This window comes from Ochotona princeps, chromosome 11, assembly GCF_030435755.1.
Source record: "Ochotona princeps isolate mOchPri1 chromosome 11, mOchPri1.hap1, whole genome shotgun sequence".
NCBI classification, from domain to species: Eukaryota; Metazoa; Chordata; class Mammalia; order Lagomorpha; family Ochotonidae; genus Ochotona; species Ochotona princeps.
In genome coordinates, this window is record NC_080842.1 from 11,062,573 (window position 1) to 11,086,705 (window position 24,133).

Consider the following 24,133-nt stretch of genomic DNA (forward strand, 5'->3'; position numbering starts at 1 on the left):
ACACATTGGCTCAGCTCTAGCCATTTGTGGCCCTTTGGGGAGTTGAGCCAATGAATACAAGATCTTTCTCTCTGTCTCTCCTTCTCTCCATGAATCTAATCTGCCTTTCAAAAAAAGAAAAAAACTCAAAATGATCAAAGATTTTCAGCTGTTGCAGAAATACAAATTAAATCTGCTGCATGGTAATGATTAACAGTTGCCATAATGGCTCATGTAAAATGGTGACTACACCAAATACTGGTGAGAATGTAGAAACTGGATCAGTTATCCATCACTGGTAGGAATATGAAATCAAAGTCCTCTTGGCAACAGTTTGGCAGTTAAGGCTACTTTTAAAAGATACATTTTTATTTGAAAAGCAGATTTTACAGAGAAAGAAACATCTTCCATCTTCTGGTTCACTCCCCAAATGTCCACAATGGCTAGAACTGGGCTAGTCTGAAGCTGGGAGCCAGGAGCTTCTTCTGGATCTCTCAAGTGGGTACAGGGTCCTGTAGACTTGAGCTATGCTCCACTGCTTTCCTAGGCCATAAGCAGAGGGTTTGATTGGAAGTGGAGCAGCTGGGACACGAACCAGCACCCATATGGGATGCTGGTACTGTAGGCAGAAGATTAGTGTGCCTCATAACTTACTGACCCCCCCCCAAAAAAAACATGTTATATATCAATCCTACTTCCCAGCAATTGCACTCCTGAGCATTTATCCTATAGAAACGAAGACTTAGTTTCATACAAAATCCTGTATACAAATGTTAGGAGCCACTTTATTCTTAATAACTAAGACTAGAAACAATGAAAAAATTAACCCAAGGTAGATCTAAGGCCTAAACGTAAAAGCTAAAAATATAAAACCTGAAGAAGAAAACATGGGTATTTCTCTTCACGGTCTTGGATTATGCACTGGTTTGTTACACAAGACACATAAAGCACATGCAATAACCAAAAAATAGGAACACTGGATTTCTCATGAAATTGTACAGAGAAGAACATTCTTGCAAATCATACTGCTGATCATCTGGTAAGGGGATTAGTGCCACAGTATGTAAATTAACTTTTAACCACTCAATGAAAAGACAAACCCATAAAAAAGGGTAAAAGATATAAAAAGATATTTCTCTAAACAAGAACACAAATGGTCAATAACAGTCTGAAAAGATTCTTGCATTGTTGGTCAACAGGGACATACAAATAAAAATCACTATTGATACCACGTCACACCCAGCAGATGACTAGACACCAATGCCAGCTGTTAGGTTCCGAGGAGGAGGTAGAGAAATGATTACTCAAGGGAATACAAACAGGTGACAGCCATTTTGGAAAACAATCTGGGAGTTCCTCAGTTAAAGCAGAGTAGCTATATGACCCCGCATTTGCATTCCTGGGCATACACCCAACAGCAACAAAATACATGTCCACACTCAAACTTGTACGTGAACAGTCATAGTAGCATAATTCATAATAGCTGAAAGTGGAAATGCCACACATTTATTAATTGATGAATGGACCAACATACAGTAGATCATCTAACCTAAACAACTAAGGACAGATGCACACAACAACAGGAATGACCTTGAAAGCATCATGGTAAGTGAAAGACACAAGTCACTAAAACCCACACATTGTATGATTTCACTTACCTCAAAGGTCCAGAACAGGTAAATCTATAGGAACAGAAAGCGGATGGCCTCAGACTGGCATGGTAGTGGATTCACTAAGGGGAAATTGGAGTGACTGCTTTGAGTATGGGTTTTCTTTGTAAGGTATAAAAATATGTTTAAATGATCATAGTCACATAATAGTGATGCTTGCAGACTATGAGAATATACTAAAACCCACTCCATCGCTTACTCTACAGTGTTGAATTATAAGGTATATGAATCATAAGTAAAAGTGTCATCTGAGGTTGACATTTGAGCTGACTGATGCCTGTATCCTGCATCAAAGTGCCAGGGTTTGGCCCCCAACTCCATGCCTGCCTCTAGCTTCCTGCTAACACAGACCCTGAGGAGCAACAGGTGATGGCACAGGTAGCTAGAGTCCTGCCACCTGCGCGGGACACTGGGCTGAGTTCTGGTCCTGGTGTCACCTCCAGCCAGGGGCTGTTGGGGATACTTGGAGAGTGAACCAGTGATGGAAGCTCTCAGTCTGTTTTACTCTACAACTGAATGAATAAAACTAAACAGAAAATTTTTTTTATTAAATTTATTCATTAATTACATTGTGTTGTAATTACATAGAATCTGGGATTCTCCCCCCCACCTTCCCCCCATGGTGGGTTCCTCCACCCCGCTGCATAACCATAGTTCAAGTTTAGTTGAAATTCCCTCCCTGCAAGAATTTGCCAAGCATAGAGTCCAACATCCAATAGTCCAGACAAGTCCATCTACTTATTGGGAAGACCCTCTCTGGTCTGAGGGCAGAGTCAGCAGAGCATCTTCCCGGTCAAATAAAAGCACTAATATACCATCTGCAACAATTAACATGATTATGGATTGAATTGACATGATATTGTGCAGTCAACATGCTAAAAATAAATGCGATTTCTTAACCACTTTCTGTGACCCCCCATTCACAATTCAATTTTAGTTTATATACTACAAATGACATAATATCCATAACATAACATGATATGCTTAACATCATATCATATTAAATTAAGGCAAACATGTGGTATCTAACCTTTTGGGATTGGTTCATTTCCCTTAGCATTATGGCTAAACAGAAAATTTATCCACTAAGAAAACACAAGCAGTTCGTATGTTCTGCAGTGGGGGAATGCTTAACAAACTGTGTTATAGCCATACGGTGGAATACTACTCAGTAATAACAAACTACTAATTTACACTGATGACAACAATCCTTGGGTTGAATCTGCTTGTGGCTAATCTGAAATGGTTGCACACTGTATAACTTCAGTCATTGTAACATTAATAGAATTGTAGTAATGGATTAATGGTTATCTGTGTCAAGGGAGAGATGGAGACAAGAGGGAAAAAAGGTGTGACAATTTAAGAATGGCGACTTTGTAGAAATGTCAGAAATATCGTAAGTCCTAACAGCAGAAACATCAGTATCCTTACGGTGGCACTGCACTATAGTTCTGCAAGATGTTATCCTGGGGGAGGCTAGGTAAGTGGCACACAAGATCATTTTTTTCTAATAAAAAGAGTCTATTTATTTGAAAGGCAGAGTGACAGAGAGCAAGGGGTAGAAAAAGAGAAAGAGATCTTCTATCTTCTGGTTTATTTAACAAATGCTCACAATGACCATGGCCATGAAGCTGGAACTTCATCTGAGACTTCCACATGGATGGCAGGCTCAAAGACATGAGCCAGCTTTGGCTATACAGGAAGCTGGATCAAAAGTGGAGCAGGGGCCAATGTGATGGCTCACTTAGCTAACCTTCCACTTGCCAGTGCCAGCATTTCATATGGGTGCTGGTTCATTTCCCAGATGCTCCACTTCCCTTCCAGCTCCCTGCTTGTGGCCTGGGAAAGCAGTAGGCCTAAAGCATTGGGACCCTGCAACTGTGTGGGAGACCTGAAAGAAGCTCCTGTCTTCAGATAAGCTCATCTCCAGCTATTGCAACCACTTGGGGACTGAACCAGCAGATGAAAGATCTTTCTGTCTCTCCTTCTCGCTGTAAATCTGCCTTTACTATATATAATCTGCCTTTACTCTCTCTCTTTAAGATTTACATATATATATATACATATATACATATATATTTACATACATTTACATATATATGTAAATCTTAGAGAGAGAGAGAAGTGAAACAGCCAGAACTCAAACCAATACTCAGTCCTTTGATACAAGATGCCAGCGGTGTGGCCCACTGCGGTGGCATAGTGGTTAAAGTCCTTACCTTGAACGCGCCGGGATCCCATATGGGTGCTGCCTGCTTGAGGCCTGGGAAAGCAGTCGAGGACGGCCCAAAGATTTGGGACCCTGCACCTGCGTGGGAGACCTGGAAGAGGTTCCTGGTTCCCGGCTTCGGATCGGCGCAGCACCGGCCGTTGCGGCTCACTTGGGGAGTGAATCATTGGACTGAAGATCTTCCTCTCTGTCTCTCCTCCTCTGTGTATATCTGGCTGTAATAAAACAAATAAATCTTTTAAAAAAAAGTCATTCAGTGAGCGAGAGAGGGGAGGGGTGTCATCAAGGGTGCGGTGAGATTGTACACTAATTGTTATTTTTGTAGAATTTTCTTCCATTTATTGATTTATTGAAAGGCAGAGGTACAGAGAGGAGCACAGACGGGGGAGATCTTATACGAGCTTGTCTGCTGGACTGGAAGTGGAGCTGCTGGGATCTGAAATGGTGTATATATGGGATGATGGTGCTGCAGGCGGAGACTTTGCTTACTATACCATGGTGCCCGCCCATACATCTGTTTATTATCTTACAGTTCTTAGGGGTCAGGCTCCAGGTTTAGCTCAGGTGATCTGCTTTGCCCTGCTCAGACACGTTCCATTAGGACTGTACTGGCTGCATGCTCATTTGTAGACTTGACTGGGGAACACTTGCTCCAAACTCATTCAGTTATTTCCTATTGGCTATGTGATGGAGCCCCATAACTGTAGGCTGTGGTCTGGAGGCTGTGCTCAGGTGCTGGGAGCTGTCTGTAGCTCCTTACCCTGTGGGCTTCCTCCAGGTGGCTGCTTACATCTGTGTGGCTGCAGGAGAATCCCTCACTCCAATTAGCTAAGACAGCATCGGAAGCAGTATACCTTATTGGTTGGATCAAGTCACAGGTCCGTCCTGATGGGAAGGAGATAATACAAGGCACGAACACCAGGGACTAGCTGCTTCTGCCGTGTTTGCAGCTAAAATATACAATGGGGTGGGCATCCAGAAAGTTACCGGAAAATGAAATGGAAAAATAAGCTTAGGGATCAGACTTTAGCCGAGTGGCTAAGCTTCCCACTTCCCAATTTGGCATGCCTGGGTTCTATTTCTGGCTACAGTTCTGTGACTCTGCTAAAGCAGACCCTGGGAGGCAGGGGTGATGGCTCCAGTAATGGGGTCCAAGTCACCAACATGGGAGACCTGCCTGATCCTAGTTGAACCTCAGCCCAGCCTTGGCTGCTGTGGGCGTCTGGGGAGTAAGCTAGGGGATGGTAGCTCCTTGATACTGTAGTTTTCTCTCTTCCTTACCCCAAATAATTTAAAAAAAATTATTTTGATGCACAGTACTTTGAAGCCCATATGTTTATTTTTCATACTATACATTTCCCACAAATGGTTTGATATCATATTTGATCCAAGTCTTATTTATTTAATAAAAACTTATTTATTTATCTGACAGGTAAAATTAGAAATCTTCCACACACTGGTTTACTGTCCAAATGGCTACAATGACCAGGGCTGGGCCAAGCTGAAACAAGGCTTGGAACTCCGTCTTGGTCTCCCATGTGGGTGTAGGGGCCCAAGCACTTGGGCCATCTTCTGCTGCCTTCTGAAGTGTATTAGCAGGCAGCAGAAAAACTTTTCTGGTGCTGCATCTGAGTACTTGAGACTGAATCATTCATATAAAGAAAAGCAATTTATGTGCAGCAGCTCTGAGGGTGGGGAAGTCAGAGGAAATGCATGGTAAGGCCTCCTTGCTGCATGGCAATATGGCAGAGGGCATCACGTGGCAAGGCAGAGAGAGATCTTTCTTCTATAGTAAAGCAACTCCTCAATCACCCATTAACCTTTAATAGAAGAATCCATTCCCCAGGGCAGGGCTCTGCTAACCCTGCCAACTTCCCATAGTCCAATCTGCCAATAACGCCAACCTGTGAACTGTAGGATGAATTTACAAGACATTACATTTGAGGAGTGACTTGAAAGCACAGCACTGGATAGTTCCTAAACAGCAATAGTGAACGAGTCACAGTTCTAGAAGGTGGGTAGTCCAAGATTAAGGTGCTGGAAGATTTGGTAGCTCATGGAGAGTTCCTGGAGGATGGGATTAAGATAAGCTTTGGTGCAAACAAAGAACAAATGGAAGTCCATGCAGACAGCGGCCAGTGTGGTGGTGCCTCTGCTGTCACCTGCACTCACCAGCATCCCAGATCCATGCGCCAGTAATTCCTGGCTTCTTCACTTCTGATCCAGTTCCTTGCTAACGTACCTGGGAAAGCAGTGGCAGAAGGCCCAAATGCTTGAGTTCCTGCCACCCGCGTACAAATTAGTGGATGGGAGATCTCTGTGTATATGGGCCTTCTACTCTTCCTTTCAAAAAGTAAATCTTTAAAAAAAAAAAGAAATCCATGAAGACAAGGAGTGTTGTGGAAAAAATATATTTTAAACAAATGGATTTCAAAATGTTTTCTAACAAAATCAAGTTATCTTTTTTAAAATACTTATTTTATTTGAAAGGCAGGTACACAGAGAGAGCAAGTGAGTGAGGGGCCTGTCTTCGCAGTTTTGACTCATGCCTCAGATGCCTGTAATGGCTGCGGCTAAAGCATGTGAAGCCAGCAAGTCCTTCCATCCAGGTCACCACCTGCTGCCACCAGGGTGTGTTATCAGCGGGAGCCTGGGACTGGAAAGTGGACCAGGCCTCAAGGTCATGGCCTGTGGGATGGGATGCAGACTTCCCAAACAGCATCTTAACTACCGCACTAAACGTTCGGCCCAACGCACTATTTCCACTGGGTGTTTCCACACTTTGACATACCCTCATAGATGCTGTCTTGTATCAGAGTCCCATCCATGAGGACTCCATGCTCGTGACCCAATCTCCTCCCAGATACCCCCAGCTTCAACCAGGGGCAAAAATCCACACTGCTACAAACAGCGAAATTAAACTAAGAGATCACATTGTTTGGTCTACTGTTGGGACTCGCTGGGTTGATGGAAAACAAACAGTTAATTCCAAAAATCCACACAGAATAAAGTTCAGTTTAAAACAAGCTTTACTGGGAGCGCTTCTGGGTGAGGTTCACTGGTCCGGTGCAGACAGCAGGCCGGGGCCAGGGAAGTTGCATCCAGGGGACATGAAGTGTTGTTTTCATCAGGGGGCTGTAAAGGTGGAAGCTGGGAGACAAAGGAACGCACCTTATGTGATGCTGTAGAATGCTATCAGTGCCCTTCGACCTTGGTGAATTCATACGGCACTGTTCCAACTGCTCACTGCTAGGCTGAGGAAAGGGGCTGCTTTCTGCAGGTGCAGCCTGATCAGCCACCTTTCTCAGCCTCCTCCTGGGCTGCACCTCACCCACCCTGGCTGGGCCTTACACTGGCAAAATGCACACAGTTCATCAGCACCCTGACAGTTTTACTGCCCGGTACTGCCTGGTACCTCGTCTCTGCCAGGACACACCAAACCAACACAATGACACATGGCAAGTAAGAGGTATTCTGTTTGGTCAAACCCACTTTAAGGACTGGATGTGAGTCTGCCGGTCCACGTGTCTCTCCCAACAGACAGGACACACAGGCTACTGCGCATGGCCTGCTGGGCCCTCTCTCCTCTCAGAACTCCTGCCTGCTGCCAAGACAGGCTGCAACCTTCATTTCCTCTCAGCTTGCTGTCTGGTCTTCATAAAAGGCTTTCCTGCTTTAAGTGGCCATCTCATGGGGCTGGCCCCGTGATGCAGGACCACCAGCATCCCACATGAGTCCTGGCTGCTTCACTTCCTTCTACGGTGCCTGGGGAAGCAAGAGGATTGGCCAAGTGCTTGGGCCCCTGGAAGACCAGGAAGAAGCTCCTGATTTTAACCTGGCCCAGCTTTGGACTTGAGTGGAGTGAATCAGCAGATGGAAGATTGTCTTTCTCTTCCTCAGTGTGGAATGCTGCCTTTCAACTAAAAAACAAACAAACCTTACAAATGAAGGGTCACCTTGAATGCACTGGGATCGCATATGGGAACTGGTTCTAATCCGGGCTCCCTGCTTGTGGCCTGGAAAAGCAGTCAAGGATGGCCCAAAGCCTTGGGACCCTGTGTGGGAGACCCGGAGGAAGCTCCTGGCTCCTGGCTTCAGTTCAGCTCTGCTCCACCCATGGTGGCCACTTGGGGAATGAATCATTGGATGGAGGATCTTCCTGTCAGTCTCTTCTTCTCTCTGTAAATCTGACTTTCCATAAAGAGATAAATATTTTTTAAAAAAGAAAATTAATTTAAAAAAAAGGCCACTCCAAGCCTTCTTCTCTAAACCTTTAAGCCTTAAGCTAGCATCTGCTAAACCTTGTGAGCAGGCTGATGAATTCGCCCAGTCTTGACTCAGCTTCAAGGCCCTCCAGGCATGTCTGGTTTGGGAGAAGCACAAGGCGTCCCCCGGGTTTGCTAGCGCATGGGCCCCTTCCACCAACAAGGTAGGCCTGGATGAAACTTGCCAGACTTCACCTCGCTGTCACTCTGCCTTTCAAATGAGCAAACATCCACTTTTATAAAAAGTTTCCTGCGACTTGCTCAGGACGGGGTCTGAGGAGCCAGCCTCGGTCAGCGACTTCCTAGGAATGGTGACGGCCTGAGGCGCACCAGCGGGGCGGGGAGACCGGGGACCCCGGGAACTCAGATCCCGCCAGCTTTCCAACAGGGCGGCAGTCAAAACCCGGATCCCGGATCCCTCAGGCCGCTGCTCCCGGCCTCTGCCTTTCCAGCTTCCCCTTTCCCGGTCTTCCCGCTGAGACCGCTGGGGCGCCACGAGAAAAAGTGAAAACCGGCGGCCGGCGGCGGCGGGCCAGGTGAGTGAGGGGCGCCCTGGGGGCTCGGTGCGGGGCGAAGCAATCCCGCTCCCGTCTCCAGCCGGCGCCCCAAGAGACTGTTCCGGAGTCCGGCTCCTCTCCGTGCTGGGAATTGTGCGCCTGAGGAAGCCGCGGCCGCGGGGGATCGTGGCGCCCCTGCGCGGGGAGACGTGGGCGGCTGAGGCGGCAGCAGCGGGCGAGCGTGGCCGGCAGGGGGCCGGGCACGAGTGACCCCGGCTTGCCGCGGCCCCGGAGGCGGAAGAAGGGGTTCCCGGCCTGAGCCCGTGGCGGGGCTCCGGGGTACCCCGAGAATCACTTGTTGCTGGAACTGCGTGTGGTGACTGGAGAACAGACGCCGGGAGAACCCTCCTCTCTACCCCTCAGACCTCGCAGGCGTTCGTGCCTTTTGCTTGGCGTTCTTGCAACCCGACAGAAGAAACGACATTCCTGTGGTGATGAGGACATCTTCTGGGGACCTTTTACGGACTCGTTACTACAGAACAAACGCAAAGTAACTTTTTTTTTTTCCCAGATAACCACAGCCCGCACAGGTGGCAGCCTCTTCACTGTTCTGGCTTCCTTTCAGCTTCTGGGGCAGAGGGTCTTTTAGGCACGACCAAGCGTGAATTGTTACCTTTCTTTGTGGGATGCTTGCAGCTCTGACTTGGGAACAAGTGCTTTTGTTATTATTTTAAAATTATTTATCGCAGTAAGGGAAACAGACCTCATGCATCTCATAGGTACAATTCCAAGACAACCATGCTTCCTTTCTCTCTCTCTGTCCCTCAACACCCTTCTCCTTTCTTCTTTATCTTCAAATTATTATATTATCTTATTATATTAGTGGCATAATGGGCCACTAGCTCTAACAGCTGTGCTAGCTGGGTGTCACACTGGGGCCAGGCCAGGGCCCCTCAGGGACCTGCATGGCCTCCCTTGGGTGGGCCTGGTGATGAGCCAGCCCTGGTGTTTGCACCTCCTGGCCAGCTGCCTGCTAGCTGCCAGTGTGTAGCAGTGAATTAAGTGCCCAGCCTCAGTTCTGAGGGTATGCTTGACACACACACTCTCTCTCTTTAAATATTTACTTATTTTTATTGGAAAGGCAGATTTACAGAGAGAAGGACAGAAAGATTTTCCATCTGCTGGTTCACTCCCCAAGTGGCCATAATGACAAGAGCTGAGCTGATCTGAAGGCAGGAGCCAGGAGCTTATTCCGGGTCTCCCACATGGGTGCAAGGTCCCAAGGCTTTGGGCCGGTCTGGACTGCTTTCCCAGGCCACAAGCAGGGAGCTGGGTGGGAGGTGGAGCAGCTGGAACACAACCAGTGCTCATATGGGATCCTGGTGCTTGTAAGGTGAGGATTTAGCCTTTGAGCCTTCATACTAGGACATCTTGCTTTTTAAAAAAAGTTTACTTTTATTTTTAAGATTTATTTTATTTTTGCTGGAAAGTAAGATATACAGAGAGGAGGAGATACAGAGAGGAAGATCTTCCATCTGTTGAGTCACTCTCTAAGTGGCTGCAGGGGTAGGGCTGCGCTGGTTCAAAGCCGGATGGGAAGTGGGGCTTCTGGGATTAGAACCGGTGCCCATATAGGATTCCAGTGTGTGCAAGGTGAGGACTTTAGCCGCTAGGCCATTGTGCCGGGCCCCCATCATCTTACTATTAAGGGGAAAGTGACAAATATAGTTTTCCATTTGGTTCAATGAACCAAGCATTTTTTGAAAAAAGAAATCCAAGGCTTGACGCAATAGCCTAGTCGCTGAAGTCCTTGTGTTGCATGCATTGGGATCTCATATGGGCTCAGGTTTGTATCCTGGCTGCCCCACTTTTCTCTCAGCTTCTTGATTGTGTCCTGGGAAAGCAGTCGAGGACAGCCCAAAGCCTTGGGACCCTGCACCCAAGTGGGAGACCCAGAAGAGGCTCCTGGCTCCTGGCTTCGGATCAGCTCAGCTCTGGCTGTTGTGGCCACTTGGGGAGTGAACTGGCAGATGGACGATCTTTCTCTTTGTCTCTCCTCTCTGTAAATCTGTTTTTCCAATAAAAATAAATACATCTCAAAAAAAAATCCAAACCTAATTTTTGGCAATTAAGGAAAGGAATATAGCTTGGACAAACAGTAGTGGCTTTTAAAAAATACATATGTATTGTAAGTATTGCAGATATATATTTTTAAGGAATTATTTATTTGTAAGGCAGAATTACAGAGGAGAGAAGGAGAAATACGTATCTTGCATATGTTGGTTTGCTCCTCATATGGCTGCAGTGGCCAGGGAGAGGTCCAATCAAAGCCAGGAGCTTCATCTGGGTGTCCCAAGTGTGGAGTGGAGAGAGGCAAGCTAAAGAGCCTTCTTGGGGCTACCTGCCTTCCACTTCCCCCCTTTTCTCTGGTGAGTAGGCCTGAGGGAGGGAGCAGTGGAGGAGACATGGGGGACATGCTGTCAGGACCTGCAAGCTCCTGGCTTCCAGGGCATCCGTCACCCAGAGTTGGTTTCTCCTTTCTGGTCAGCTGTAGGAATGCAGACCTCTCTCGTTTGCATTTTGGAGACTTACCTGGTACTTGAACTGTCCCTGCAGATGGTGATCTGAAGCCGGGCCAGCCTTTGTCTGCCAATTCCCTTTCACATGCTCAGTCCTTCTTCCGTTCATCTTGATGCAAAATTAAGTGGGAAACTCTGAAACTATTGGTGGGGAGAAACTGTTGCGGCCTTTGGTGTGATGCCTCAGCAGGACTAGGAGGGAGTCGACATTCAGCTGCAGGCCCTTCTCTGAGCAGCAGCTGGCCAGCCCTGGGCAGTGCACAGCAGGCGTGCAAGGCATTGAAGAAGCTCAGCCCCTCAACTCCTGAGGGTGGGTTAGTCTGGGTCAGATGTTACCTGTAGTGCTCATCAGAGTGAACCCTTGGTTCTTACCTAGAAAGGAGTATCTGGGTCACTCTCTGGCAGGACTCTGGCAGGCGATAATGAAATAAAGATTTGAGTCCCACTGGATTGGAGCTTGCTGGTCCCCTGGTGTTCTCCGCAGCCCATCTGTGCTGCCAGTGGGGGCACCGTTGACATAATGGCAGGTTCCTGGGGAATTCGGGTGACTATTACTTTTGCCCTGTTACCTGAGGCTTGGTTGATTGCTGCGTGCTGCCTACCCTGGCTTGGCGCTGTTGTTTAGCCGTGGGTGTTTAACTTGGTGCCCTGAGACTTGGTCCCCTGTGTCCCCTGAGACTCCACTGCCCTTCTAATTTTGGAGTTATCATTTCAGTGGAGATTCTTCAGATGCAATGAAATCTTCGTAACTTTAAATTCTTCTGTCAGGTATGCAACCACATGGTAACCCTGCATGGTAACTGTGCTAGTACCTGACTTTATTTACATATTCTGTCTCCATCTTTTGATATTTTGTTTCTGCAGAGTTAGAGCGATTGTTCGTTAGTTGATTCACTCTCCAAAAGCCAGAAGCCTGGGTTTCCATTTAGGTCTTGCATATGTGTGGCAAGGGCTCGAGTATAGGTGCCAGTTCCTATTCTGGCAGCTCCACTTCCCATCCAGCTCTCTGTTTGTGGCCTGGGAAGGCAGTTGAGGACAACCTAAAGCCTTGGGACCCTGCAACCATGTGGCAGACCTGGAAGAAGCTTCTGGCTCCTGGCTTCGGATCAGCTCAGATCTGGCTGTTTTGGCTGCTTGGGACGAGAACTAGCGGATGGAAGATCTTTCTGTATCTCCTTCTCTCTGTATATCTGCCTTTCTGATAAAAAAAATAAGTAAATCTTTTTTTTTTTTTTAAAGCAGACTTCTACATAATAACCCTACAAGGTTACATTTATTGTTATCTTCTGCACATGGCTGAAAGATTGTCTGTTCATTTGTTACAGAACTTTTGGATGCCCTCCTGTGTTGGAAGGCTCTCCAGCTGCTCTGATGATGGCTTGAGAAGACGGCATGCTGCTTGCTGTCCGTGCCAGGTCAGGCCCACTCAGCAACCCAGCTCTCAGTCCTGCATGAAGACCGAGGCCCGGCAGGAACAGCAGGGCCGGAAATCGGCACCCAGATGGTTCCTCTGCGTGAAGTTGTCTCGGACGACGGACTGAGGCGAGAACGCCTGGTGGTCAGGCTGGCCTGGTGTCCGTCACCCCGGGCCAGGGCAGCATGGTGCGAATTCGGAGGCGGAAGCTGCTGGCATCTTGCCTGTGTGTTGCAGCTACCGGCTTCCTGCTGGTCACCCTCCAGGTAGGAAGTGTTCAGGGCTGCTGAGATTTGGATTGCTGGGCTTTTGTTATCCTTCTTACCTCTCCAGCTCTATTCTCTCAGAACTCCTTTTTTGCCTATTTTCTCAGGCTAAGGGGCTTTCTATGTAAAGCTCAGTGTTTGAATGTGCTGCACAGAAACAGTCATGGAAATTGGTGGTCAGTGTGTGACTCTTGCCAAGTCCCTAGAAAGTCCAGCTCCCTGCTTGTGGCCTGGGAAAGCAGTGGAGGGTCCCAAAGTTTTGGACCACCCTCTACTGCTTTCACACAAACCGGCACCTATAGGTGAGGCTTTAGCCGTTCAGCCGTTGCATCTGGCCCAAGTGCAAACATTTCTTTACTCGTCCTGTTTGTTTCTGAATTTCTCTTGCTGATTTCAGATCAAAGCAAAAATCCCATTGTTCTGTGATTTGGGTATGTCTGAGTGTGCTCTCCAGAAGTTCATGTGCTTGTCTCCAAGCATCGTAACGTGGAGGTGGTGGAGCCTTTAAGGGATGGAGCCTGGTGGCAGGTGCTGAAGTACTGGGAGCTCCACCCTTAGAAGGGCTTCGTGCAGGTCTAAAGATGACCCAAGAGAGGAGGCTGTTATGAAAAGAACGAACCCATCCATCCCTCTGGCTTCCTGGCTTGCCACATGGCTGCCTATTTCCTCTGCACACTTCTCTCTTCGATGCCATCTACTACGTTGTGGTGCAGCCATGAAAGCTCAGAGTGGTAGGGTTGCTTGGACACTGTCCTTTGGGGCTTGAAAGTCTGTAGTTTGACCAACTTCTTTTCTCTGTATGATCTGCAGCCTCAGGTATTATGTTACAGTAACAGAACAGGGACTAATGGACAGGATGATAGTAAAAGTAGAGGTAGGAGTCTCGGTATATTTTAGATTTGCACAAATGCTGAGCTGTTCACTTAAAAATCCAAATGAGTCTTAAAGATTATTTAAGGGTGTGAGTACTGAAGTTCTGGGACTGGTGGGAATGAAGGTGTTCTCTGCCCTCCTTGACTCTGAGGGTGCTTCTGTCTGCTCTTTGGAAGTGAAGCCTTTTGGGTACTGCAGTCCTGCCCTCTGCTGTGCTAGACTAGGATTCTGGTCAGGGGAGATATCTGACTGTTTTCTTGAATGTCTTGGGGGGAGGGGTCCAGGGCCTGCTGGGTAAGAGGGGTTCTGACAGATTCTTCTTCATTCTCTGGGGAGTGAAAAGAGAGCTTTGATCTTCCAATGGGTTTGCTTTGGCATCTCTTCCAGCCGTGAGGAATGCCTGCATCTGAGCTTAGAGTTTTCCTTTTGATGTCAGAATAGATTGCCAGGTGTGTGATAGGCATGTGTCCTGTGCGTGTCTAGAGCCTGAGCGGTGTGCCCGATGACTGGAGCCAGACCTGCAGCTGGCTTGCAGTTGCTTTGGGCAGTCCCCCAGTTTTCCTCATGGGTCCATTGCATGTTGCAGTGTTCAGTGTTATGGTAAATGAAGACAGAGAGAGCTGTGCATTCAGAACCTTTCTTGTGTTTGGGAGTTTTCAAAGGCTAGGAAGATGAAAAAATTTGCCACATAAGTTGGTTAAGTGAAGGATGAATTAGAAAAAAATGTTCTGTTACAGATCTTGTCTTAGAGCAAGGGGTCACAGACTTTGTGGCCTAACAGCAGAAGTTCAAAGTCCCGTAGTTCTGAAGGCTCAAGGTCAGCAAGGCGATTGCTCCTGAGGCCCCATTTTTACCCTCCTGCCCATCGGGCCTCCCTCTGCGCTTGTCTGTGCCCAAGCTCTTGCTTCAACAAGGACACCCCTTGTGTTTAATTAGGACTCACCCTAGTGATCTTATTGTAACTTAATTACCTCTTTGAGACCCTCTTCTGAAACATATTTTTGATCCAAGTTCTTGGGAATTAGGATTTCAACATCCCAATATATTTGGGATGCACAATTCAATTCAGGTCATCACATTTTTTTTTTTTTAATTTGCAAGGCAGAGTTACAGAGAGAAGGAGAGACAAAGAGAAAGATCTCCCATTCGCTTGTTTACTCCCCAGATGGCTGCAGTGGCTGGAACTGGGCTGACCTAAAGCCAAGAACTAGCAGCTTCTTTCCTGTTAACAGGGTCCCAAGGCATTGGGCCATCCTCTGCTACTTTCTCAAGCCATTAACAAAGAGCTGGATGCAAGTGGAGCAGCTGGGATCTGAACTGGCACCCATGTGGGATGCTGGCACTTGCAGGCGGAGGATTAGCCAATTGAGCCATTGCATCAGGTCCCCATGGTTCTATTTAATATGTTCCTCTGTCTGCCATATCTGTTACTGCCTGAGAGTGATATATTTGGCTAAATAATTAAAAAATATTTATTTTTATTGGAAAGGCAGGTTTACAGAGATGAAATACAGAACCAAAAATTCTTCCGTAGAGCAATCCCAATTGTTTACCATTTATCTCATATTTCACCTAGGAGATAAGTCAGAAATGTGGAACAGGTTTTATTTCTGAAGCTATGTCCCCTGGCTTTCTAAAATTCTTTAAGTTGCTGGTTGGATGTTGGAAGGGGAAGCTTGGAGGAGAGGATAGCTTTGCGCTTGAAGTCATCTTCCTTGCATCAAGCTCCCAGGGGAGAACCACATCATTGCATCACAGACGTGCTAAGAAAGCTGTTGGCAAAGCTTAGGTAGGCTTCAGTTTCCACTGTCAGCTTTTCTGGTCTCCTGGTGCCTTGCGTGACACAGGTGGACTCAATGGTTTTGATTTTTAAAGCTAATATAATTTGTTATGCCATTTGGAGTACCACTTAGTTTTTACTTAATCATTTAATTTTTTTTGTAAAGATTTATTTATTTGGAAGGCAGGACAGTGCATCAGTGGGTAGGGGAGCGGGCAGAAATACTGCATCTTCTGGTGTACTCCTCAAATGGCTACAATGGCCCTGGCTGAGTCAGGCCGAAACCAGGAACCAGGAACTCCATCTGGGTCTCCTGTGGATGGCAGGGGCCCAAGCACTTGGGTCATGACGTGTTGCTGTGTTCTGTCATGTTAGCAGGGAGCTTGCCTCAGGCTGGCCCTCTGATGTGGGATGCCTGCAATACAAGAGGCGGCTTATCTCACTGTACCACCATGCTATCCCCTCAATACCATTTTTAAAAAATACTTATTTACTTGAAGGTAGAATAATAGAAAGAGAGGCAGAGACAGAGCAAGAGAGATCTTTCATCCACTAGTTCACACTCCAGAAGAGTGCAGTGGCTAGAGTTGGGCCAGGCCGTAAGTAGGAGGAGGCTGGCACTTCAGCCAGGTCTTCCACACTGGGGCCATCTTCTACTGCTTTCCCAGGTGTGTTAGCAGGAAGCTAATCTGGCAGCACTGGGACTCTAACTGATGCTCAGATTATGGGCTGCTGTGTCGCAGGTGGCAGCTTAACCTGAAGCGCCACAGCACCAGCCCCAGTGTCAAATCTTAAAGTATGATGGAAAGGCAGTCTCTTAAAGAACTTTGGTTGCACCTGTCCTGTTCTCTAAATAACTATTACTGCTGGCCTGGCTGTCCAATGACCCAGAATTAAACTGTTCTGAAATCAGTTAAATAAATGCCATTGTCAAGGGGACTGGAAGTCCAGGGTTCACGGTGTGCTGTGCTGGTCACACAGAACCTGGGAGTTTTGTCGTTGACTGTTACTTTGTAGTCTCAGTGCTATAATAGGTCTTCTTAGCAGAGCATCAATGCTATGACTGCTTTAGTTAGAATTTTATTCTAATTATATTTAATAACTAGTTATATTTTATAACTGATTTTCTTAGAGTACAGTCTCTGGTAGTAGCCAAATAATAACTCTGCTATAGGTTTCATTAAGAAACAGACTCTGTGGCCGGTGCTGTGGTGTAGCACGTGGAGTTGCTCTCTACAGTGCTGGCATCCTGTATGGGTGTTGATTTGCGTCCCCGCTGCTCCACTTCCAGCCCAGCCCCCTGCTAATGCACGAAGGAGAGCAGTGGAAAATTGCCCAAGTGGTTGTCCCCTGCACCCATGTGGGAGACTCAGAATAAGCGCCTGGTTCTAGACCAGTCCAGCTCCAGCCACTGTGGCTGTTTGGGGAGTAAATTAGCAGATGCAAGATGTTTCTCTCCCTCTCTCTGTAACTGCCTTTCAAATAGATAAATACATATTAGAAAAAGAACCCCTTTTCTGGAAACTATGTTTGCTCAGTAAATGGCAGGGAAATGGACCTGTTGAAAGTGGTGAAAAATATGAAGCACACTTGTTGGTAGCTATTTTGAAGGCTGTGTCCATGCCCTCATGAGAGATGCTGTGAACCGATTGCTTGTCATGGCGAAGGGACTTTGCAGATGGAATTCACGCGAGTTACTGAGAGATGGAGAAGGGTGTGGTTTGACGATGGCTCTGAAGTTCACTTGTTGCAAATGGAAATCCAGTGCAGCTGTGTTGAGAGCGGGGGCATTAAGAGGTGATGACGGGACCCAGTGAGGTAGCATAGTGGCTAAAATCCTTGCCTTGAATACAACGGGATCCCATATGGGCGCTGGTTCTAATCCTGGCAGTCCTGCTTCCTTCCAGCTCCCTGCTTGTGGCCTGGGAAAGCAGTCAAGGATGGCTCAAAGCCTGGGGACCCTGCGCCCACATGGGAGACCCGGAATAAACTCCTGACTTCTGCCTTCAGATCAGCTCAGCTCCGGCCATTGCAGTTACTTGGGGAGTGAATCAACAGACGGAAGATCTTCCTCTCTGTCTCTCCTCCTCTGTTTATATATGACTTTCCAATAATAAAAACTCTTAAAAAAAAAAAAGAAAGAAGTGATGGCAGGCGGGGGGAGGCCCATAGTGTGGTAGCTAAATCTTTACCTTGCGTGCACCGGGATCCCATATGGGCACCAGTTCGTATTTCAGCTGCTGCACTTCCCATCCACCTCTCTGTCTGTGGCCTGGGAAAGCAGTAGAGGATGGCTGAAAGCCTTGGGGCCCTGCATTTGTGTGGGAGACCCGGAAGAGGCTCCTGGCTTCTGGCTTTGGATCAGCTCAGCTCCAGCCATTGCAGGCACTTGGAGAGTGAACCAATGGACAGAAGAGGTCTCTCTCTCTCTCTGTACATCTGCCTTTCCAATAAATAAATAATTAAAATAAATCCTAAAGAAAGTAATGGGGTGATAAGAGCTTAGCCCTATTGAATGGATCACTGTCCTTCATGAAAGGAGTGGGTTTCTTGAGGCTGATATGATGGCTCAGTTGTCTAATCCTCCACTTGAAAGTGCCGGCATCCAATATGGGTGCTGGTTCATGTTCTGGCTGCTCCACTTCCCATCCAGCTCCTTGCTAATGGCTTGAAAAAGCAGTGGAGAATGGCTTAAAACTTTGGGACCTTGCATCCATGTGGGAGACCTGGAAGAAACTTCTGATTCCTGACTTCGGATCAGCTCATTTTCAGCCATTGTGGTCATTTGGCGGAGCCAATCAAAGGACAGAAGATCTTTGTCTCTCCTTCTCTTTGTAAATCTGCTTTTCCAATAAAAATAAATAATTTTTTTAAGGAAGGCGTGGATTTCTGACATAAAGGATAAGTTCTGCCTCGTTTCTCCCTTTCTTTCATGCTCTCTTGCCCTTCTGCCATAGGATGATGTAGCAAAAAGGCCCTTGCGAGGTGTGGGCCCCTTGACTTGGGGCTTCCCAGCCTGTAGAGTGGAAGAAATACAAATAAGCCCATTTAAAAAAAAAGATTGATTTATTGTTTTCATTGAAAAGTTAGATACACAGAGAGGAGAAGAGACAGAAAGATCTTCCACCCGATGGTTCACGCCCCACATTGCTGCAATGGCTTGAGCTGAGCTGATCCAAAGCCAGGAGCCAGGAGCTTCGAAGCCTCTTCGGGGTCTGCCATGGGAGCATTGGATCTCAAGGCGTTGGGCAGTCCTTGACTGCTTTCCCAGGCCATAACGAAGGAGCTGGATGGGAAGTGGAGCAGTTGGGATTCGAACCGATCCTAGTGCATGCAAGGCGAGGACCTTAGCCACTAGGCTGCTGAGCTGAGTCCAAGTCAGCCCATTTTTAATGAATAATTCAACTTAGAACATTCTGCCTTATCCTTGCAAGATGGAGCAAGTGAGACAGGATGTTTTGAGTTAGTCCGTGGGGTCCAGGGTGCTCACAGGGGTCCTTGCAGGCAAACAGCTTCGGGCTGGCGTTCCGGTGCAGCCAGCTAAACAGCCGTGTTGTGATGCTCATATTTCATATTGGAACCCTGGTTTGAATCCTGGCTGCTCCGCTTCTACTTCCGCTTCCTGCTCATGTGTGCCTGGGAAAGCAGCGGAAGGTGGCCCAAGTGCTTAGGTCCCTGCCACCCGTGTGGGAGGCTCATGTGGGATTCCTGGTGCTCGGCGTTGGCCTGGCCCAGCCCAGTTGTTATGGTCATCTGGGGAGTGAACCGGTACATGGAAGATCTCTCTCTTCTACCTCTATCATTCTGCCTTTTAAATAAATCTTAAAAAAAAAAAGTAGTAGAAAGACTTTTCTGCCTATGGATTTGAAAATGGAAAGAAGTGTTCAAGGAACCCAGGACTATAGAGGGCCTCAAAAAAAAAAAAAAAAATAGAAAAAAATAAGAGAACAGATTCTGCCCTGATGTCTTGGAGAGGAGCTCATCTCTGTGGGACCTTTTAATTTTATCCCGAGGAGGCCTGTTTCTGATTCCCAACCTTGGGAACCGTGCAGCAGTAAGGGAGTGTTGTTTGCAATCACTGAGCTCTCGGTGATTTGTTAGAGCAGCTATAGGAAACTAACGGGAGGAGAGGCTGAGCCAGCACAACGGACAGGAGAGGTGCAAAAGGGAATTATACTATCTAACTCTGATGCTCAGCATTTTCTGCTCTCCTAGGTAGTGGTAGAGCTGGGGAGATTTGAAAGGAGCACGTTTGGAAATTCTGATTGGCAAAATGGGCATACAGAAGCAGAGGAAGAACGCAGCCATCTTCATCCACACCTTCAAAACGAAGCACCCACCTTAACTTGGACCAATTCAGTGGAGGTTGATGGCTACCCGGTGATGCTCTGGTGGTCCCCGCTGACTGGGGAGACGGGCCGGCTGGGCCAGTGTGGGGCCGACACTTGTTTCTTCACCATCAACCGGACCTACCTGCATCACCCCATGACCAGAGCACTCCTCTTCTACGGTAAGCAGGGCTCTTGCTTTTCCTCCCAACCCAAAGTTGAGTTACTGCTGCCTGGCAGGACACACACACACACACACACACACACGTGCGCGCACACACACATGACGGGTTGGGGAACCCCGAGGCACCATTGGGTTCCTCTGTGTCTGCTCAGTGGAAGATCTGAACATTCAGCAAGCGTCCTGATCCACAGAGGTGGTAGGCCAGGCCACTGGGTGTTTGCAGTGGGGACTAGGTGCCTCTTCTCACCACAGCTGGGGGGTCTGGCTTTGTGTATTTGTAGTTGGGGAAATGAGGTATTGCACCTACTGCTGACATAATTCAGGGACTTCACTGCGTCTAATAGCCAGGTGGTTTTGATTATCACGGCAGATGTCGAGTTGAACACCAACCAAGCTTAATGCTCTGTCTGTCTTGGATGTCAAATGAATCAGAAAGCAAATGGATTTTTCAGTGTCAGGTTTCAAGAGCAAGTTGGTATTCATCTCTTCTTGGGACTGTTTGTGTGTGTTGTGCTGGGATGACAGGGTAACCAAAGGTTGGCAGGATGCCAGCAACAGTTACAAAGTTAGGGGTTTCTGTGTTGGGGTTTGAGTGATGGGGGGTAAAGGGACCAGGTGGGTCAGCTGACCAGGTATAAGCAAGATTAAAATGGGTATAAGTGTGTGTGTGTGTGTGTGTGTGTGCGTGTGCGTGCGTGTGTGTGAGACTGTGTGTGTCTGTGTGTAAGCCTAGCGCTGACTTTGGAGGCAGACTGAAGCTTTGATAGACGCTGAGTCAAGACCTGAGTCATCCCCAGGGTCCTGCCTGGCAGCAGCTTAACTGAAGCTGAGAATGAATTCAGCAGGAGTGAGGTGGTACATATGCCCCCCACCCCATGGGTCAGGCAGGGCTGCAGAGCAGCGAGCAGGCACTGGGCAGCACTTGGGAGTGTCTTAGGTACTTAAAAATCTAGACAAGTTCCAGGCGCTTAAAACTCTGGCTCTTGGCCAGGTTGCCCAAGGCCTGCTGGTCCACTTGGTCTGCATCTCCGCTCTGGAAAAGAGCCAGCGTGGGGGTCTGCAGGTGGGCTAGAGTGTCCTGAGAGGAAAGCCACAGCCCAGCGGCACCCCTGCTGATGTTGGCATCTCTGAGCGCAGATGCCCCACAGGTGTGACACAGCACAGCTCGGCATGGTGCGTCTGAACGCCATTTTAAAAGCTCCAGCAGTCTGAATTCTGAGGCACCTGCTGCTCTGAAGGTTCAGATAAAGGATTATATTCCTCTTTGCTTCCAGTTGAAGCAAAATTAAATGTTGAGTTTGAGTTCCTAAAGTTTAAGAGAAGCCCCTAGGAGTATTTCAGTTATGTATGAAAATGTAGAGATCATGTATTGGGTAATCATGTGCCTATCGCATAGCTTAAGAAATAAAACATTACAAGTAGAATTAAACTTAGAACTATTAGTTTCTTTCTTTGTACCCCAGTGGCAACCATGATCCTGAAGTTGGTGTGTGTGTATGTGTATGTATGTATATAACATGTGTGTTGCTTAGACTTACAGGGTTTTAAATGCATGTATAATTTATTGATTCTAATAATATTTAAAAGAGAGCAAACTATGATGACCATTTTGGCTATTGGTTTGGCAATATCTAGTAGATATTAATTCACGGAAAATAACCTCACTCCTGGTTATATAACCTTAAAAATATTGCACATTTACATTTTAAAATAACTGAAATGTGCAGCAATGGGAAAATGGTTAAATGGAGTATGATATATAATGCAACGGAGTACTGTATAATTGTAAATAAGGCAGAACTGTGAGCTTGCAGCTTTGAAAAATCTCAAAAACCAAGATACTGATAGAAGGTAACTGTATTGTCCAAGTTATAAGGTTTAGAACATGCAAAATAATACAGTGCATTGTTTCTGTTACTGTCAGGAACCTCTAGTAGAAATTTATTTAAGAATATTTGTTGCCATTTCAGGGAAAGCAAGAAGCTGTACATGTACAAACACACACGTGAAGACACATCCTTTGTGTATAGTGTGTACAGTGTGCTGTTTTGCTCACCTTTTCCTTCTGTGGAAGCATATAGAATTTTCTCTCTCTCTTTTTTTAAAGATTTATTTATTTTTATTGGAAAGTCAGATTTACGGAGAGAAGGAGAGACAGAGAGAAAGATCCTCCATCTGCTGGTTTACTCCCCAAGTGGCCATAACGACCAGAGCCAAGCTGATCTGAAGGCAGGAGCCAGGAGCTTCTTTTGGGTCTCCCACGGGGGTGCAGGGTCCCAAAGCTTTGGCTTGTCCTTGACTGCTTTGCCAGGCCTCAGCAGGGAGCTGGATGGGAAGTGGAGCATCTGGAACTCGAACTGATGCCCATGTGGGATCCAGGTGCATGCAAGGTGAGGATCTAGCCACTAGGATATTGCACCGGACCCTAAAATTTTCTCTTTCTCACCAGTTTGGAAACTTGGTAATGGTGGTGTGGGTGTCTCCTTCCTCTTATTGCTTGTTTCCCAGAGGCCTGCATGTTGACTTTTCCAGCACTCACACACACAGCTACAGGTTCCTGCAGTTGATTTCATCTGTTTCCTAAGAATCGATTTTCCTCCCTGGGAAGGACTCATCTGCAACCAGATTTCCAGGAGACTCGTCCTTCAGCCGGAATCCTCTGGTTATATTTTCCTATTTTAGATCCTCTCAATCACTGGTGCCCTAAAGTACCAGGTGAGTGTCACTGAGAACAGAACATATGCTGCTTGTGTAGCTTGGCATTGGAGGTGCCGTGTGATCCTACCACCACCTGCCTTCTCAGCTTAACCCCTTGATTCTGTCAGCTAAACTTCATGTGCACAAGTCATTGTGGAGTGGACACAATTTCTGACTGGAGGGATCAGGAAAGACTTCTGACACCCTTCTCCATAAAGTAGGAGAAAACTGCATGTGGGCCTCGAAGGATAGTGGCATGGGGTGGTGTGAGACTGGGAGACACGGAAGCCTCAAGGAAGCACAGATGTGAAAGCATCTGTGTGGGGATTAATCGGCTGTGGCATCTTCCTGCGTGTCATGGACATGGACTGAAGGAGATGTTGGGATCAGAACATGGGGAGTCTGCAGTGTTGGTTTGCGAGCTTACATTGTTAGGGAGTCACTGAAAGCAGAATAGCCTTTTAAAAGTCTACTGAGGATGTGAATCTCTGGTGTCAGGGGTTGAATTATTGCCCATAACACTGACATCCCATATGGGCATTGGCACTTCTCTTGACCACTCCACTTCTAATCCTGCTCCCTGCTAACACACTTAGGAATGCAGTGAAGGATGGTCCACGCTTGGACCACCACCACACGGGAGACCTGGAAGAAGGTCCTGGCACCCGGCTTTATCCTGGCCCAGCCCCAGCCATTGCGGTGATACGGGGAGTGAGCCAGCAGACTGAAGATCTCTTCCTCCCCATCCCTCTCTTTTTGTAATTCTGCTTTTCAAATAAGTAAATAAATATATTTTTTTAAAAGGTCAAGTCAGATATAAGACTTAGGAACCATTCTTGGTTGCCGTCCGTCAGACGAAGCCTGTCTTCTCTCAGGGCGCTTTAGAATTTGACTGCTTTCTGTCTCTTACAGAACATCTACTGTGTGCTAGGCAGCCTTTGATGAGAAGCAGAGAAGATAAAGTAACCGTAGCATCTTGTACTAGCTATTGGTCAGCTTTTTAGCACTGCAACAAAAACACTCAAGGCCACTAACTTTACAGAGGACCAAGGTCCCTTTAGCTCTCACACTTTTGGGGGTTTCGGTCCAAGCGAGGGTGGATCCATTGGTTTGGCCTCTGATGAGGTTGGTGGATGGCGCTGGTGGGAGTGTGTATGGGGGAAGGACCATGTGGGAGCCAGGAAACAGGCATTAAGTGGGGTCCTGTCAGGCATTTGTCACCCAAACCTTTCATGAGGACTATCTTTTGAGGGCACATGCCCGGTGAGCTAAGACCGCCCCTCTGGGCCCCACCTCCTAAGCACCATCAATAGGTGAAGTTTAGATCCTCTTAGTACCAATAATAATTATGACTTCTGGGGTTTAATGTCC

General features: G+C 47.1%; 1 protein-coding gene across 2 annotated transcripts in view; it reads left to right on the forward strand.

The window, feature by feature from the left end:
* Nucleotides 1–8,579: 8,579 nt before the first annotated feature.
* The window catches only part of FUT10 (fucosyltransferase 10), a 439,987-nt gene continuing 424,433 nt past the window's right edge, over nt 8,580–24,133 (forward strand). For both annotated transcript variants that reach the window (XR_009246242.1, XM_004592706.4), the window contains exons 1-3: nt 8,580–8,680; nt 12,546–12,900; nt 19,769–20,063. Coding sequence is in view for 1 of the 2 variants with exons in the window: in XM_004592706.4 (XP_004592763.2) it covers nt 12,820–12,900; nt 19,769–20,063 (376 nt within the window). In the remaining variant the exon portion in view is untranslated. The remainder of the gene's footprint in view (nt 8,681–12,545; nt 12,901–19,768; nt 20,064–24,133) is intronic.